This window comes from Echinops telfairi, unplaced genomic scaffold, assembly GCF_000313985.2.
Source record: "Echinops telfairi isolate 266 unplaced genomic scaffold, ASM31398v2 ScPeMD7_7424;HRSCAF=8462, whole genome shotgun sequence".
NCBI classification, from domain to species: Eukaryota; Metazoa; Chordata; class Mammalia; order Afrosoricida; family Tenrecidae; genus Echinops; species Echinops telfairi.
The window spans coordinates 51,301,589-51,318,009 of record NW_022111324.1 but is presented as its reverse complement, the minus strand read 5'-3'; the positions used below and the strand labels follow the sequence as shown (position 1 = coordinate 51,318,009).

At 52.5% G+C, this 16,421-nt stretch overlaps 1 protein-coding gene across 2 annotated transcripts in view; it reads left to right on the top strand.

Annotated features, from left to right (window-relative positions):
- The window catches only part of PM20D1 (peptidase M20 domain containing 1), a 22,864-nt gene that overhangs the window by 5,327 nt on the left and 1,116 nt on the right, over window positions 1-16,421 (top strand). The window contains exons 3-12 of one of the 2 annotated variants that reach the window (XM_045298232.1): window positions 855-1,075; window positions 1,533-1,619; window positions 2,104-2,237; window positions 2,476-2,595; window positions 3,237-3,312; window positions 3,892-3,953; window positions 4,368-4,446; window positions 5,781-5,852; window positions 13,027-13,195; window positions 15,310-15,409. In XM_045298232.1, coding sequence (XP_045154167.1) covers window positions 855-1,075; window positions 1,533-1,619; window positions 2,104-2,237; window positions 2,476-2,595; window positions 3,237-3,312; window positions 3,892-3,953; window positions 4,368-4,446; window positions 5,781-5,852; window positions 13,027-13,195; window positions 15,310-15,409 — 1,120 coding nt within the window. Of the gene's footprint in view, window positions 1-842; window positions 1,076-1,532; window positions 1,620-2,103; window positions 2,238-2,475; window positions 2,596-3,236; window positions 3,313-3,891; window positions 3,954-4,367; window positions 4,447-5,780; window positions 5,853-13,026; window positions 13,196-15,309; window positions 15,410-16,421 lie in introns of both variants that reach the window. The other variant, XM_004699839.2, reaches the window with a different exon arrangement.

Genomic DNA, 16,421 nt, shown 5'->3' with positions numbered 1-16,421 from the left:
TAGCCTAAAGGTCTGAGTACCCGTCTCTCATGCTCGGGGGCAGGCAGGTCTGGGCTTCACTCCCACGACCAAATTGAGGTCAGGCTGGAACTTGAAGATTTGAAAAAAAGTGATTATATACTGATAATAAACTGGATAGGCTGGGTGACAAAATAAATGCGTATTCTTCAGTGTTTTGTCTTTAGCTATCCACACAAGGTGTACGTGAATTCCTTCGGCAAAGCCCAGTGGGAAAGAGTTCTCTCTTGCACATATCTAAGGCCGCCTGTTAGGACCTACCAGTTACCTAATGATGGAACATGGGAACACCCACACCTGTGCACAAGAAGGCTGGCCTTATGCAAGAGGGAATAATCTTTATCTCCACACCATGCAAACAGTAGGAGTGTTGTTTTGTTGAAAGAGCCCTGAAAAAAATCTCTGAGAGATGAATATATGTAGGTATCTCTCACAGCCATGTTTGATTCCATATAATTTGGATACTGGAGCCTATGACATTTAAAATTGAGCACACACCTACTCTGCCTAGCTCGGTGGCCTGTACTTGTGATAAACACTATGTTACAGGGCCGACCACGCCAGGTCCTGAGATTATGGCTGCTTGGGGTGGGGGTCCTTGACGTGCGCCTTGTTCCACGGGGAGAGCGCGGTGCTACACTATGGGGGAGGGGAGTTTCAGGAGTTGTCCAGGAATGACAGGAATTAGCTTCCCAGAGCTTCCCGTAGAGGAGCTGCCTGTTCACAAAGCAGTGGGGCGGGGCCGGGGAGCAGCAGATGGCTGCTCAACCGAGGGCAACTGCCCCCCATCTTCCTCCCCCTGCCTGATTTCCCTCCGCCTCTAGTCTTCCCCACAGTGTTCAACACCAGCTTTATCCAGCATGAAGTCGTGGGAGGGTACAGCCACCTGTTCACTGTCCAAGGCTCGGACCCCAGCCTGGAGCCCTACATGCTGCTGGCTCACTTTGATGTGGTTCCTGCCCCCGCCGAAGGCTGGGAGGTGCCCCCGTTCTCTGGGCTGGAGCGTGATGGCGTCATCTACGGCCGGGGCACACTGGACAACAAGAATTCTGTGATGGTCTGAAACCCCGTGTCCCTTCCGCCTTGGGACCCTAACTCAATCCAGGCTTGGGAGGGGGCAGGGAAGGGGGCTCTGCTGACCCTGGGAAGCAAGGAGATGGTAGTAGAAAGACAAGACACTTGACTCCAAGAGACCTGGGTCCCCCCTCTCCCCTGTCCCCGTCAGTCTGTCACTTCCCTTCCCTGGGCCTCAGTTTCTCAGAAGTGCCCTGGGGCTGAGAGTAGACGATCCCCAGGCTGCCTGTCCATTGGGATCACTTTCTTCTCCCCTCCCGTGGGAAAGGCACTTGTGCAGCCCTTTGCTTCCCTTCGCCGATTCCCCTGGGCCCCTGGAGTGTGCTCCCTTGAAGGAGAGTCCAGTGGTTCCCTCAAAGAGAGTCTCGGTCAGTTGCTGGAGGTCTCTGAGACCCTGGGATGCCTCTTCACACAGCAAGCCTTTCTCCTTTGTCCCCCAGGCAACCCTGCAAGCCCTGGAGCTACTGCTGCTCAGGAACTACATCCCCCAGAGGTCTTTCTTCATTGCCCTGGGCCACGATGAGGAGGTAGTGGCTCTCTGTGCTTTCCAGCCCCCTGAGTACCTAAGTCCAGCTGGCTCGCCAGCAGCAGGGTCTCTGTGAGCTGGTGTGATAGACACGTTGCGAACCCTTTCTGTGTGTCTGTGTGCCAGAATTACCTGAAGGACCTTGCACCAAAATGCATATCCCCGGGGTCCTGTGCAGGAGACCTGGATTCTGAGCACCACCACCCCGCCCACCCCGCCCAAGTTCTTCAGAGACAGGTGTCCATCGACTGCACCTTGAGAAACATTGGCATGATGGGAGGAAGAGATGTGAACAGGGGATGCATGTTGTGTTTCCCATGATGCCACACACGTTCACGTCACCGCAGCCTCTGGGCCACTGTGAGATTAGCGGGTGGGGCTCTTGCAGCTTCGACCTCCCCAGATTTACAAGGAAGGAAGGTCTAGGGCCCTGCCCAAAAGGTGAGGGTTGAGAAGGACCCTGGGTCTGGGATCCGTGTCTGCAGGTGTCAGGGAAGAACGGGGCTCAGAAGATCTCAGCCCTGCTCGAAGCGCGGGGGGTGTGGCTCGCCTTCATCGTGGACGAGGGAAGCGCCATCTTGGACGGCTTCATTCCCGGCATCAAGAAGCCCTTCGCCCAGTGAGTCACACGGCACCTGGGCAGGGGTTCTCACACCATGGGAACATTGACCGCAGCCCGGGGTGTCTCTATGGCATGCTGGGACACCCGCTCCTGCCTCTTTCACCCCAGTCCTTGACCAGTTCTGGGCTCCCGCTTCCCGTCCACCTCTAGTGTAAATTTTGTAGCTCTCAGCCTTCCCCGCGGGCCGGTGAGCTGAGCCTGGCCGGAAGGAAGTCGAGAGGACTGTTTCCCACAGGATCTCAGTCTCAGAGAAAGGCAGCATCAACCTCAAGCTGCAAGTCAGCATGACTCCAGGCCACTCCTCAGCTCCTCCGAAGGAGACGAGCATCGGCATCCTCGCAGCCGCCGTCAGCCGGTGAGCAGCTCCTGTAGCGAGTTCCCGGCCCTGCGGTCTAGCGCAACCACAGTCGGGCACAGGCACCCGTAGCCAGGCCAGGGCAAGGGTCAGAAGAGGCTTTCTCAACACGTGCATATGACAGCTAGCGTCATCCAAACTCCAGGCAGTTAGGCTCGACAATGACAATGACTATCAGCCTGTTGAAATCCTCCCTCTGCCCCAGCAGGAAGATAAAAGTCAATAAGGAGACAAAGGTAAAGACGGCAGGATCAGGAACAACAGAGCTCACCTCGGGCTCTGTTATCTTGCCAGAAAGGGGGAAGAAATACCCATTCAATGAACATTTTTTTGACCATTGTTATCATGGTCACGGCTTGTTCCCAGGTAGTCGGCATAGATGACAGATTCAGGAAGGCGGCGTTCCTGAAGGAGACTGGCCATTCTGCCGCAGTGGGAGTGCAGTAGCAGTGGACACACAGGGAGCCGAGAAAAAGGAGATGGGTCATCAGACAGGTGGTCCTGCTGGTGCTTTCTCAATGGTTGGGTTGGTGGCAGTGATAGGGTTAGAATAGGAGACTGTTCCCGTCTTCTTGAGACTTCCTCCTATCTTCTTTCTGCTCTTCTTTGGCTGAGTCTGGAGAGTCCTGTTTCTCTTGCAGACTAGAGCAGACACCACTGCCTAACATGTTTGGGGATGGGCCCCTGAAGACATCATTGGAGCTTCTGGCAAATGAGGTATGGGATGGAGTATCACACACTCCTGGTGAGGCGTGCAAGAGGAAGAAAGAGTGGCAGAGAACAAACTCTCAGAGCAGTGTCCTACCGCTGTGCCCATTCCAACCCATTCTCAGCTAGTGTCTGAGTCCAGAGGAGGGGCTGGCTCGTTCGTGGGTCATGATATTGACTTGGTGGCATGGTGGGTTAGGCATTGGATTACTAACCACAGGGTCAGCGGTTCAAAGCCAGCAGCTCCTCTTCGGGAGAAAGATGAGGCTTTTGACTCCCATAAAGATTCACAGGGGCAGTTCTACTCTGTCTGACAGGGTTGCTGTGAGTCGGGACCCATTGATGACAGTGAGCCGTGCACCCAGGCACTCTTTGGGTTTCCCACCCTTCCTCGAAGCTGCCGGATTGTCATTTGCACTTCCTCCCTTACCATCTAACAGAGTCTGTGCTAGTTGAACCCAGCTGCATCCTGAATGCTGAGGGCCCCCCAAGGCAGGACGAGAACGAGGAAGGCCCAGGCCATGGGTAAAGTGGCCCTGTCATGTTGACCCCTCTGTGATTCTGGTAACCTGTTGCTTTTTCTTTCAGTTTTCCTTCCCTTTTAATATTGTCTTGAGAAACATGTGGCTGTTTCAACCTCTTGTAAAAAGGTAAATTTTTATCTTTCTATCCCATGCATTCCCATCCCAAACTTACCTACTTCCCCGGACCCTTTTCTTGGCTTAACGGAGTCTGATTAATTGCCTCTCAGCCACCAGATACTACTTCTTTTTACTTCTTTTTTTTTTGAAGTTGAGAAAGATTTTATCGAGGGAAAGAGCTCTCGGGAGGGAAGGGAGAGCAGAGAAAGGGACAGGAGCATCCTGAGCTCCCGGGTGGGTTCCGAGGCCCAGCGAGTGAGGTCAGGGAGATGGCCCAGACACTGCTTCTAATGCATGTGTGGGGCAGCCCTCCTAGTCTTAGAGATGCCCGCCCAAGGCTCAAGAAAGCGAATGATCCTCGTTTCTCCCTTCTCCTCGCTGGGCAGTACTTGCTGACGTCTCATCTTCATCGTTTTGCTTTAGGTTTCTGGAGAGAAATTACATAGCCAGTGCACAGGTTAGGACCACCACGGCGCTCACCATGTTCAACGCAGGGGTCAAGGTAACCTTGCCTGGTTGTTTTCATACACTTTCTCCTCACTCCTTATCCATCCTTCTATCCCTGGGCTTTATCTTCTGCCTCCTCCCTTCTTCTCTGGTTATAGATTTTATTAACAGGAAGGGCCAATGTTGCACAAGCCTGTGTCATAAGACTCAAGAGTGAAAGTTCCAGCCGAGGTTAATGAGCCCTCTGAATTTGCTGGTCAAACTTTGTGTGTGTGTATTTCAGTGGGAGGTATCCAGGGGCCTCCCCTACACACACACACACACACACACACACACACACACACACACACGCGCGCACACACACAGACTATCACCCTAGTATGAATAAAGGTTATTGGGGGATTCATTTTTGTGACCGAGGCTGTAATTCAAGCCATCGCACATTTACCTAGCCTTCTGGTCATATAGACTAATCTTTCTACCCCAAAGGACCTTTGTGCTCATTCCTCCCAGTGTTTCGAAAGATTTGTCCACCTGACAAGTTTAATGAGTGATTCATATGTCTTTCCCTCCCAGCTACCGACATAACTGGGGTTAGTTCCTTTGAAAGAGAAAAACTCACCTACTATTTATGAAAGCTATATTGCATCCACTTTATAACAGCCCTGTAAGACTTTCCAGGCTATACCTCCTTACAATTAGACTCCCAGGTCTTTTTTCTGTGGACCAGCTTCCATGATCCTAAGAGCAGAATAATTAGATGGTGCCAGCTATGACTGCCAACCACACTGAAAGGGATCATGTCAGAAGGCCCTAAACAAACCAGGGGAAGCATTTGGAACAAAACAGAATCATCAAAGAGAGACAGACTAGGCTTCCTGGCTGGGTAGGGACTGATGGAACGATCCCCCTTCAGGCCTGGAATTGGACTCCCCCTGTGTTAGGCAGGGTGCACCCACCTATCACAGCCCCCATGGCTCAATGACCAATCAAATCCTAGACCGATAGGTCTGTACGGTGAGTAACAATACGAGGGAGGCATGCACTCCTTAGAATAATCAACCATTTGAGAGAAAGGGGGCAACATTTACCCAAGGACGGCGTGGCAGAGAGGGTCGGGGAAATGAAGGGATGGGAACGGGCAGCCCAGGGAGGAAGGCATGACGCAGGGCGGGGATTGCAGTCCTGACACGGGAAGAAGAAGTGTGTGGATTGTTGAATGGAAAACCGATTGGCTCTGTCAGCCTTCACCCCACTGGCAATGAACGTTTTTAACAATCAACACAGCAGCAGCTTAACCCCTGCTGGGGTGGGCTGCCGCTCCTGGGCAGGGGTCTGTGATGGGAGCCTTGGGGTGGGCCCGGATCAAGGTTGTGGCTCTCTCCCCAGGAGAACGTCATCCCCTCCGTGGCCCAGGCCACGATCAACTTCCGCATTCACCCGGCCCAGACCGTCCAGGAGGTACGTACTGTGTGCTTCAGACCACCGGTCCAGCATCAGGGAGGGGTGACCCTCAGGACCGAGGCTTATGTGCAATTCCAGCGCTGGCCCAGTTTCTCACGTGTTCAATCAACATTTTCCAGAGGCTTCCTATGCACCCCATCTTTAGTTAGGTTAGGGGAACTCAGGGTAGGGGGCCCTTGGAGTCTGGGGGAGAGATGATTACTAATTAATGATAAGCAATAACAGCAAACATATAAGGAGCTTGCTACGTGTAGTTCTCACTGCCACCCTACAGCAAGTATATTTCCCTCCCGTGACAAGTGAGGGGCCTGAGCAGCTGGGTCACATGCCCAGCGTGACACATCTAGCAATCTGATTCCAGAGCCTGTCATTTTAGCCACAACACTGCCTGTGATTATAACAGCTAATTACCCGGATTCGGTAGACAGTAGACGGAATTGGGGAGAAGCGGTGGGAGCTGGAGATGGAATTGTAGGTGGGAGAACAAAGCTGTCTGTTGTGCCAAGGAGGTGGGGTCTAATCTGAGGACACGGCAGAGTTGTCCACGGTGTCCTGGAGATCATGCTAATGACAAAGCTGCCGCGGCACCCCAGGCATGATTATGAAGGTCGGAAGTGAGATCCTGGTCTGGGGTGGAGAAGACAGCACCGACCAAAGGTGAGTGAGATGGATTCAGCAGGTTTACCCCACAGGTGGGTAAATGGATGTGGAGTGAGAAACAAGGATGCTCCATATGTTTAAGACTGTAACTCATTACGGGAGTAGAAAGCCTCATCTTTCTTCCTCCAATTGACTGGTGGTTTTGAATTAATGACCTAGTGGTATCACCACTATGCCACCAAATACCAAAGGTCTATGCACAGAAATGAATTAGAGATACAAGCTGGGGAGTCATCAGCATCATTGGACCGCTATTCATAACAAGCTGATCCTGACTCACAGGGTGTTGGGCTGCTAACCCCAAGGTTAGTAGTTTGAACCCACCAGCCACTCTGAAGGAGAAAGATGAGGCTTTCTATTCTCGTAAAGTTTTACAGTCTTGGAAATCCACGGGGCAGTCCTATTGGGTCGCTGTGAGTTGGAATCGACTGGATAGCAGTGAACGAGGACTGCCCCATAGGGATCCCAAGCCTGACATCTCTACAGAAGCAACCTGCTGTATCTTTCTCCCTTCAATTGGCTGGTGGGTTTGAACCACCGACTTTGAAGCTGTCAGCTGAGCACTTAGCCATTGCACTACCAGGGCTCCTTAATTGGAATTCTAGCATCACTGCAATCCCACCGGAAGGGTATGCAAAGTGAGGAGGATTCAGGAGAGAGCCTTGCACGGATCTCCTATGTACATCGATTTCCAAATGACAAACATGGCGTCATGAGGGCCAAGTGTGCCAGTACTATGACTCCAAGGGAGTGTTGTTATTCTGAGGCAAGAACCAGGGCCGATCTGGTCTGCCGATCAGGCCAAGCTGCCGAGGAAGTGATGCTGGAGCTGATTCCTGAGGGCGAGTTGAAGTCACACAGCTTGCTCGGTGGGTGTGAGCGATGATGACTTCTGTAAGCATCAGGTTGAGCTAAGAAGAGTTCAGAGGGTAAACCTTACCCTCTAGTCCAGTGGCTCTCAACTTTCCTAATGCCACGACCCTTTCATACAGTTGTGGTGACCCCAACCATAAAACTATTTTCGTTGCTACTTCATACCTGTCATTTTGCTACTATGATGAATCAGGCAACCCCCAGGTTGAGAACCGCTGGTTTAGAAGGTAGTCAAAATCAGGCAACCCCACAACTGCCAGACGAATAATTCACCCCCCACTGTGGGTAAGCAGGGTCCAGGCAAGTGCCGTCTCCGGGGTCTCTGAAAGTCGGCCGCCCTTAGCTCTGCGACGTCCCCCCTCGCCAAGTCCTTTTACACACATGGCTCCGGCTGTCCTCATGCAGGGAGGGAGCACGGCCCTCAGCAGGGGGCACGTTGATGGCCTGCCCCGAGGTGCCCGGCATTCTGGGGAGCTGGGGCAGGTGAGAGCCTGGGCTTTGCTGCTTTTCATCAGGTGCCGACCTTTGACCTCTCCCTGGGGGGTTAGAAGGCCATCAAATCACTCAATTCCCCTCATTGAGCTTCTTTCCACCAGTTTTTTTCCAGCCTCATTCCAACTCCATTCCCTTTCCGGGGCTGTTTTCCACCCAGTTGGGCTTTCATCTCCCAGGCTCTGGCGCCCTGCCCTCCCCTCCACCGTCCTGCTACGGCAGCCTGCCTTTCTGGTCTGTCTGACGAGATCCTTGGGATCCCTAGGCCTGCCCGCCCCCAGTAAGGCACAGAGAGCCTCCATCTTTCAGAAAGTTCACAGGCCACCATTCTCCCTTGTGTCCCAGGCCCACAGCACTTCCTGCTGCTCGGACACCCGAGTACACAGGGCCTCAAGCTGGGCCTAACACACACTGGCAGCTCCCAGGATCCTCCTCTTCCACCTTGAACTGGTCTCTCCCTAACTGAGACATAGATAGGTCTCCACCCCCACCTGTGAGGAGAGTGTGCAGAAAGGAGCCGGTTGGTTCTATTATCATTCTCTTTATTTCCATCGGATCAGTTGTGGTGTCCCCTCTTTCCGGTTTCACTTTGGTGGTTTGCATATTTTCTCGCCTGAAGTTTTGTCCATCTCACTGATCTTTTCAAAAAAAAGATTCTATTGTTTTTCTGTTTTCAATTTTGTGTGTTAATAATCTTTACAGCAGTGGTTCTCAACCTTCCGAATGCCGCGACCCTTTCATACAGTTCCTCATATTGTGGTGACCCCCCCACAACCATAAAATTATTTTCATTGGTATTCATCACTAATTGTGCTGCTCTTATGAATCGGGTGACCCCCCCAAAGGGGTCGTGACCCACGGGTTGAGAACCGCTGCTTTACAGGGAGCCCTGGTGGCAAAGTGGTTCTGCACTGGGCTACTAACCACAAAGACGGTAGTTTAAAACACCAGCAAGGAGAAACATGGGACTTTCCACCCTACTAGTTGCATCTCGGAAACCCACAGAGCAGTTCTACCCTGTCCGTTAGGGTAGAATTGCCTCCATAGCAGTGAGTTGGGGTTTTTGTTGGGTTTTTTGGAGTTTGTTTTAATACTCTGATCTTTATTACTTCCTCCTGGTAGACTTGGGGTTGTTGACTCTTCTCTGTCTAGTCCCTAGAGTTGTCGAGGGAGGCTGTTGACCAGAGACCTTTCTTCTCTTACATGTCAGCATGAATGGCCATAGCGTTCCCTCGGAGTACCCTGCTTTTGCTGCATTCCATGCACTTTGGGAGGCGGTGCTTTCCTTTTGATTGAATGCTGGGAAATCCGTGATTTCTCTTTTGATTGAACGCTGGGAAATCCATGATTTCCTTTTGATTGAACGCTGGGAAATCTGTGATTTCCTTTTGATTGAACGCTGGGAAATCTGATTTCTCTTTTGATTGAACGCTGGGAAATCTGTGATTTCCTTTTGATTGAACGCTGGGAAATCTGATTTCCTTTTGATTGAACGCTGGGAAATCTGATTTCCTTTTAATTGAACGCTGGGAAATCTGATTTCCTTTTGATTGAACGCTGGGAAATCTGATTTCCTTTTGATTGAACGCTGGGAAATCTGATTTCCTTCTGCTGTCTTCCTGCTTCTCTTGGTAGTGTCATAGTGTTGTTAGGTTCCAGAGACGTGTGTGTTTCCCAGTTGTGCTTTGCTTTTCTGTTACTGATTTCCAACGTCACTCCACTGTGGTCAGGGAGAACGCTTTGTACAGTGTCCGTCTTGTAAGATGTACGGAGACTTGGTGTGTAACCTCACACGAGCTGGAGCACGACCTATGGGCACTGGCATAGGATGCGCATGGGCACTGTGGCTGGGGGTATGGGTGGAAAGTCCGTGTTGAAGGGCTTCAAGGAGTAGCGAGAAGGCTGAGGGGAGAACTTTGGAACATGTGACCTCATCACGAAAAGAGTCCCATCAGAGGCTGACTGTCCACCAGCCAATATGGTACCGAGAAGATTTCATTCCCCCACCCCCTGCTTCTTTCCTTCCCTCACCAAGTGTGTATGAGTGCCAACCCGCCAACAGTTGTGAGGAAGGGTAAGGACCAGCCGAGGTTCTCTTCGGCTCTGCGTAAGGTCACCACGCGCTGGGGCCAGCTCCACAGCAGCTAGCAACAGCAGTGAGCTCGTGCTCCCTGGCATAAGGGTGAGCCAGGCAGGGAGCGCCCATCCTTATGCAGAAGACACGTGTGCACTGGGCTCTAATCCCCACGGGAGCCAGATGCTGCCCAATGCGATGAGAGTCTAGTGCGATGTTCGATGTTCGTATCCTATAGAGCACATCGGGGGTAGGTTTCACTGGAAGCAAACCTCAGCTCTCCGTAAGGAAGACCTGCTGGGTCGCTCTAAATGACCTGGTGTCTATGACCTGTGATAGAGAACCTCCTGCCCGTGGAAATGTTTGAGCTGAGATTGGATAGCAGCTGGCCAAGAGGTTTTAGTCAGTGAGTCCCCCAGCCGGGTGAAAGCGGCCGTGCTAGTGTGAAGTCCACAACCTCGCCAGTTTCAAAGTCTCTATTGTCCTTGCCTTCAACAAATTTTCGGTCCGCTTGGGAAGAACGTTTCTCTGCACATGAAATGATGAGAGAGCAACAGAATGGTCTATGTAATTAATCAAATGCCAACTTGTGGGACTGTGCTCCAAGGACTATGGGAGATCAGAGATTAAACTTTGATGCCCTTCCCACTGATAATCCCAGCCTGTCGTCTCTGATAATCATCCAATCACCTAATTTTATTTTTTTCACTGCTATCGAGTCAATGCTGACTCATAGCGACCCTGTAGGACAGAGTAGAACTGCCCTGGTGGGTTTCTGAGTCTGTAACTCCTATGGAAATAGAAAGCCTCATCTTTCGCCCTTGGAAGGGCTAATGGCTTTGAACTGCTGGTCTTGAGGTTAGAGCCTAACTTGTAACACAGGACACCACCAGGGCTCTGCACCTCATGCTTGCTGAGTGCTTATTCAGTGTGCCAGGCACTGGCCTAAGCATGTTAAATGTGTTATTAACTCAAGGAATGGTATCAACAACCTCTTAAAGTAGGTGCTATTCTGATCCACATTTGAACAGATTAGCAAGCTGAAGCACAGAGAGGCTAGAACTTGCCCAAGGTCACACAGCTGTCAGTGGCAGATGCGAGGCAGTTTGGTGTCCCTCGTCAGTGTTTGCACGTGCTGCTTTCCATGGTCAGGATTGTCTTCTCCATCAGCTCCCTTCTAACTCTGGCTTAAAGGTCATGCCAGTAGGACTCTCTTACATGACCCCGCCCTCTTTCCGCCTCTACCCGGCAGCAGCTTAGCCTGTGTGTACTTGGGGAGCGGGAGCATCTCGTCCTTGGAGGAGCGGAGGGGCCTTGTGAGCCCCAGCCCAGTGATACTCACAGCGGGCAAGTGACTTCAGGAGGCAACTCCCAGCATTGTTTTTATTGGTCGACATCTTTTAAATTCCACCTAGCCAGCCTTTATTGCATGCTTTTCCTGTGCCTGGCACTGGACATGCAGACGGGAAGTCAACTGACCCCTGCCCTTGAGGCAGGGCCTGGCCTAGCAGCTGGAGGGGAATCTGGGCTGCTGTGGTCTCACCACGCGAGAGGACCAGAAGAAGGCCAACCTACGTGCTCTCTTTGACTTCCCGGGGCCCCCTAGGACTCTCCAAGGAGATTAGGGCAGGAGCTACTGAGCCCAGCCTCAGCCCACAGGAGAGCTGACCTCGAGAACCTCCCTGTGGGTCCAGAATATGCCAAGGCTTCACATTAAAATTTGCAGTTGAATATTTGGGTAAGGCATGCTTGGGGGGGGGGGGGCTGATATATAAGTTGTCATCAGGGCTTCACATCGATTCAAAATGGCTGTCATTGCCATCCGAAATAAGGGTCGGACATGCATGGCCTAGGAACCAGACAGGTTGCCCGTGGTGTTTTGACCCGAGTAGGAAACTAACCGCTGTGGCCCCTCAAAGACAGAGGCTGGCCCATGCCCACCTGCTTCGAACATGTACTGCTCTCCCGAGTCCTGCCAGGAATCCAGTCTCCCACAGGAGGCTCCTGACTATATAAATTGGCAGGACTCCACCACCCATTGGCAGCCCAAAGTAGGTGTCTCGGCATAGTATAGTGTCAATGCGCTCAGCTGCCAACCAGAAAATTGGAGGTTCAAGTCCACCCCAAGGTGCCTCAGAAGAAAAGCCTGGTGATCTACTTCCACAAAATCAGTCACTGACCGCCCACAGTTCAGCTGTGAAGAGCACAGGTCCACTCAGACACACCCGGCATCAGAGCCAACTCCATGGCCATTGGTCAAGCCTAGAGTAGAAGCCAAGTCTCCTTCCCAGACTCAGCTCCTGGTTTGTATTGAGGGGACCCTGACCTGCCAGAGTCACTGTTGAGGTGATGCCCTGACTCAGGTAATTCCTGCTTCCTGGACGGAGCCCGCGTACAAAACAGCTCCCCCCACCAAACGGGGTGGGGGCGTGCTGGCGCTGGGTGGGAAGGTTTGGGAGGGCACCCTACTTGGCTCCATTGTGACACAATCCTCAGGGGCTGGGTTCGGCTCTCGCCATTTTAGACTGAATTCTCTAGGGCTGTCGTGGGGCTCCTTCCTGAGGAAAGGTGGAATGTGAGACTCCCCTCTCGACTCTTTGTCCTTGATGAGTTCATCTTCCTGGCCCCAGGGCCGTTGTCCCAAAGAGGAAGCAGCGATGCCCAGCGAAGGGAAAGGAAGGCCTGGGCCCCTTTCCTCACCCAGTTGAGACTCCCTCAGTTTCAAACAAGGTCCTTGTGTCCATCCTCCTGCCTGGGATCCAGTCTACTGTCTCTTCTGCGCCACGTTCACGCCTTCCTTCTATACGCAGTCTTCTGACCCCAAGGCCAAGAACACCTAACCCCCCGCTTTTTCCATTGCCCCCCACTCCAGCCTTCCAAACACCGAGCCTCAATCTATCTCGCCGTAGTTTACTTTTCCAGAAGGCCCAGCCCTTGGGGCTCCAGTCCCCACACTAGGACGGGTTTCTTCTGTGCCCTCCAGGCCTTTGCCTGGCTGAAGAGAAGGCACGACTATTAAAGTCAGATGGCAGATCAATAAGACGTCTAACTCCTTCTGCTTCCGCCCCGGAGGTCCTAGAACTCGTCAAGAACATTGTGGCTGATGACCGGGTCCAGTTCCATGTACTGAGTGCCTTTGACCCCCTGCCCGTCAGCCCCTCTGATGACCAGGCCTTGGGCTTCCAGCTGCTCCGCCAGACCATACAGTCTGTCTTCCCGGAAGTAAGCATCGTCGTCCCAGGTATGACCTCATCCGCTGTGGCGGAAGGGAGAAGGCGGGGAGTTGAGGGGTGGAATTGTTTCCTATCTCATGTCCGCTGCCCCACCCCCATGCCAGCTGTTTAGCCTGGAAACAGCTGGTTGCTTCCCCTCCTAACGGGACTGGAACTGTATTTTCCGCTCAGAATGGGAGTGAGAAAGCAAACAGGAAAGGAGCAGAAACAATAAATTAAGTGCGTTACGCCTGGGTCCTCATTTAACCTAGAGCAGCCGCTCAGGCTTGGAGGGGAGGATGGGTGTAAGCCCCCAGCCCCACCTCACTTCACCTCCCTGTCGGAGCCCCAGGGCTGAGCAAGTCTCTCCCAGACTCTGGTGCTGGCCCATCGTAGGGTGTGTTTGGGGCTACAAAAGAGACCCCATCCTGAACACAATTTAAAGAGAAGATTCATTTCGTCTTAAAAGCGACAAAGACAAGACATCATCCAGATGAGGGGTGCCACCCGCACGAGGGGTGCCACCCGCACGAGGCTGAAGTAGCAGCCAAGGGTTCGTTGGGACACCAAGCCTTAAAAAGGGCCCTGGTGGGCAGAAGCATCAGGACATCACAGTGACAGGTGGGACTGTGGAAACAGGAGTGGGACCATGATGGGCTTATAAGATTGATGCAGGGCCCTCTGACCAAGACAGTGAGGACCAAACTGACAGGGCATGGCTCCTGACTCTGTAACACCTCCCACCCCCCCATCCCCCCACCCCCAATGTCCCCAGGACCCCGGGTGGCGTGGTGGTTACACAGTGGGCTGCTACCCAAAAGGTCAGCAGTTAGAAACCAGCCACTCCCTGAGAGAAAGGCGGGACTTTCCACTCCCATAAATATTTACAGCCTCAGAAACTCACAGGGGCAGTGTGTTAGTCCCGGTAGACTAGGGAAACAAATTCATGGACACTCATATGTGTGTAATTATATTCAAGAGTAATTCTATATTAAGAAACATCCCAACCCAGTCCAGATGAAGTCCATAAGTTCAATATTAGCCCATCTGTCCAATGCCAGTCTGTAAATTCCCCTTCAGACTCATACACCCTGGCCCTCTCTTGGCCCTCAAGGGACTAGATTCTTCTCTTGGCCCTCAAGGGACCCTTACCCCACTACCCCACTCCCTTCCAAGAGAGGGTTAATCCTACGAACAGGGTTAAACTTTTACAGAAAAGAAACTAGGCAGAAAGGGACTGGTAAAAATCTGCCCCCAACCCCAGGCACAGAGTCGTGAGGGCCTGCCCACTTGGAAGCAGGAGAAAGAATAGAACAAACCACAAATCCCCACCGCAAAGCATCCTTCACGCTTGAGTTGATGCACCCAGATCCCTTTCCCCAAAGAACCCTGCTCTCGGGACCAAGCCCCAACCTGTTTCGAGAGCAGAAACCTGGAGAGAGTATCCAGGGACTTTCCAGACCTGAGGTTTGGACGAGGCCATCCTTCCAAGGAAGAGAATAACAGGAAGTTATGTTCTATTTCAAGAGGATTGCATTTTACAATGGCCAAGTCCCGCCTAAGGAGCCCTGGCGGGGCAATGGTGAAGCCCGTGGCTGCCGACCGAAGGCCAGCTGTTTAAGCCCCACTGGTTGCTTTCTTGGGGGAAGAGCCCTGGCAATCTGGTCTCCTAAAGATGGCAGCCCAGGAAACCTAGGGGCCGTTCTCCCTTCTGTGGCTGGTCCATCGAGTCTCCGAGTCAGAATCCACGCCAGGGCTCACAGCAACAGCGTTCCCCTAGGAGGTCTTTGAGGACCCAGCGAAAAAGAAGTGAGATCTGGTGCTGGGGAGCCCTGGTAGCACAGTGGGTAAGCACGTAGCTGTTGACCAAGAAATTCTCGGTCAGAACCCACCAGCTGCTCCACAGGAGAAAGATGGGGTGGTCTGCCTCTGCGAGAAGGAGCTTCGCTTTGAGCCAGTCGGAGCGAGCGTGGGCTCCGTGTGTTTGCAGAATGATAGCCCGGGGGACAACACTTCTGAGCTGCAGTCCTCCAAAAGACCAGGCAGTGTCTCTCGGGAAAGCCCAGGCACCCTCGATTTCCAGCGACTTCCTTGGCTTGCTTGTACCCATCAAGCTCCATTCCTCTTCATCTTCCCTGGCTAGGTACCTGCATAGGCAACACAGACAGTAGACACTACACAAACCTCTCCAATGGCATCTACCGATTCAACCCAGTCTACCTCCAACCCCAAGGCTTCCAGAGGTGAGTGGAACACATTGAAGCAGCAGGTGGGGAGTGTGGGGGAAGGCCTGCCCATTGCCCGCCTCAGTCTCCTGACAGGCCACAGGACAGGGTTTCTGCAGACACCCTGGAGCCTGGCTGGCCAGCTGTCCTCATTGCCAGTTCTTGGCAGTTCCCCAGCATTTATGGAAATTGGCCCCTACTTTTCAGAAATGGAGATAATCAGGTGATTGGTCAGAACCTGGTAGAATGGCGGCCCTTGAGTGCTAATCCTAGCTCTTCCACCTTTGGGGAGAGCACTTAAACCCAGGACCTCATTCTCCAACCATCACATGGGGAGACTCCTCAGAGATCTCACGGAGCACTCAGTGAAGTCAAGGGTGGGCCTAACCAAACCAAACCCAGTGCCAGCCCGGCGACCCTCCAGGACAGAGTAGAACTGCTCGTCTTTCTAGAGGGAGCCTCGTCTCTCTCCCAAGGAGCAGCGGGAGGAGTTGAACCACCGCCTGACTCATAAGCCACTACACCATCAGATCACAGATTCACCATGAGATATGTGAATTATTATTTTGTGAGTCTTCAGCATTTCTGGGTGGTGCAGTAAAAGGAGCCTTTGTGGCTCAGTGGTGAAGCACTCGGCTGTGAACCAAAAGGCCAGTGAGTGGTTCAAACCCACCAGCCACTCCACGTCGGCACGCTGTGAACAGTGTGAACTTCCTTAGAAATGACAGTCTTGGGAACCCTCTGAGTGGTTCTGCTCCGACTCCTTGGGTTGCTGTGGGTCAGAATCAGCTCCAGGCCTTTTGTTGTTGCTGCTGCTGCAAACTGATCTGATTTGACTGCTGGCCTGACAGTTGGAGGTTGGAGCCCACCCAGAGGTGCCTTACAAGAAAAGCTTCACAAATCAGTACATCCTCTTGGGCACACATATATAAATAAGGTCACCGTGACCTGGTGGTGGTAGTGTTTCCCCAGAAAATTGTAGACCACAGGGTTACCAGTGATTTCCAGCCCCTCTCAACTTTTACTCACA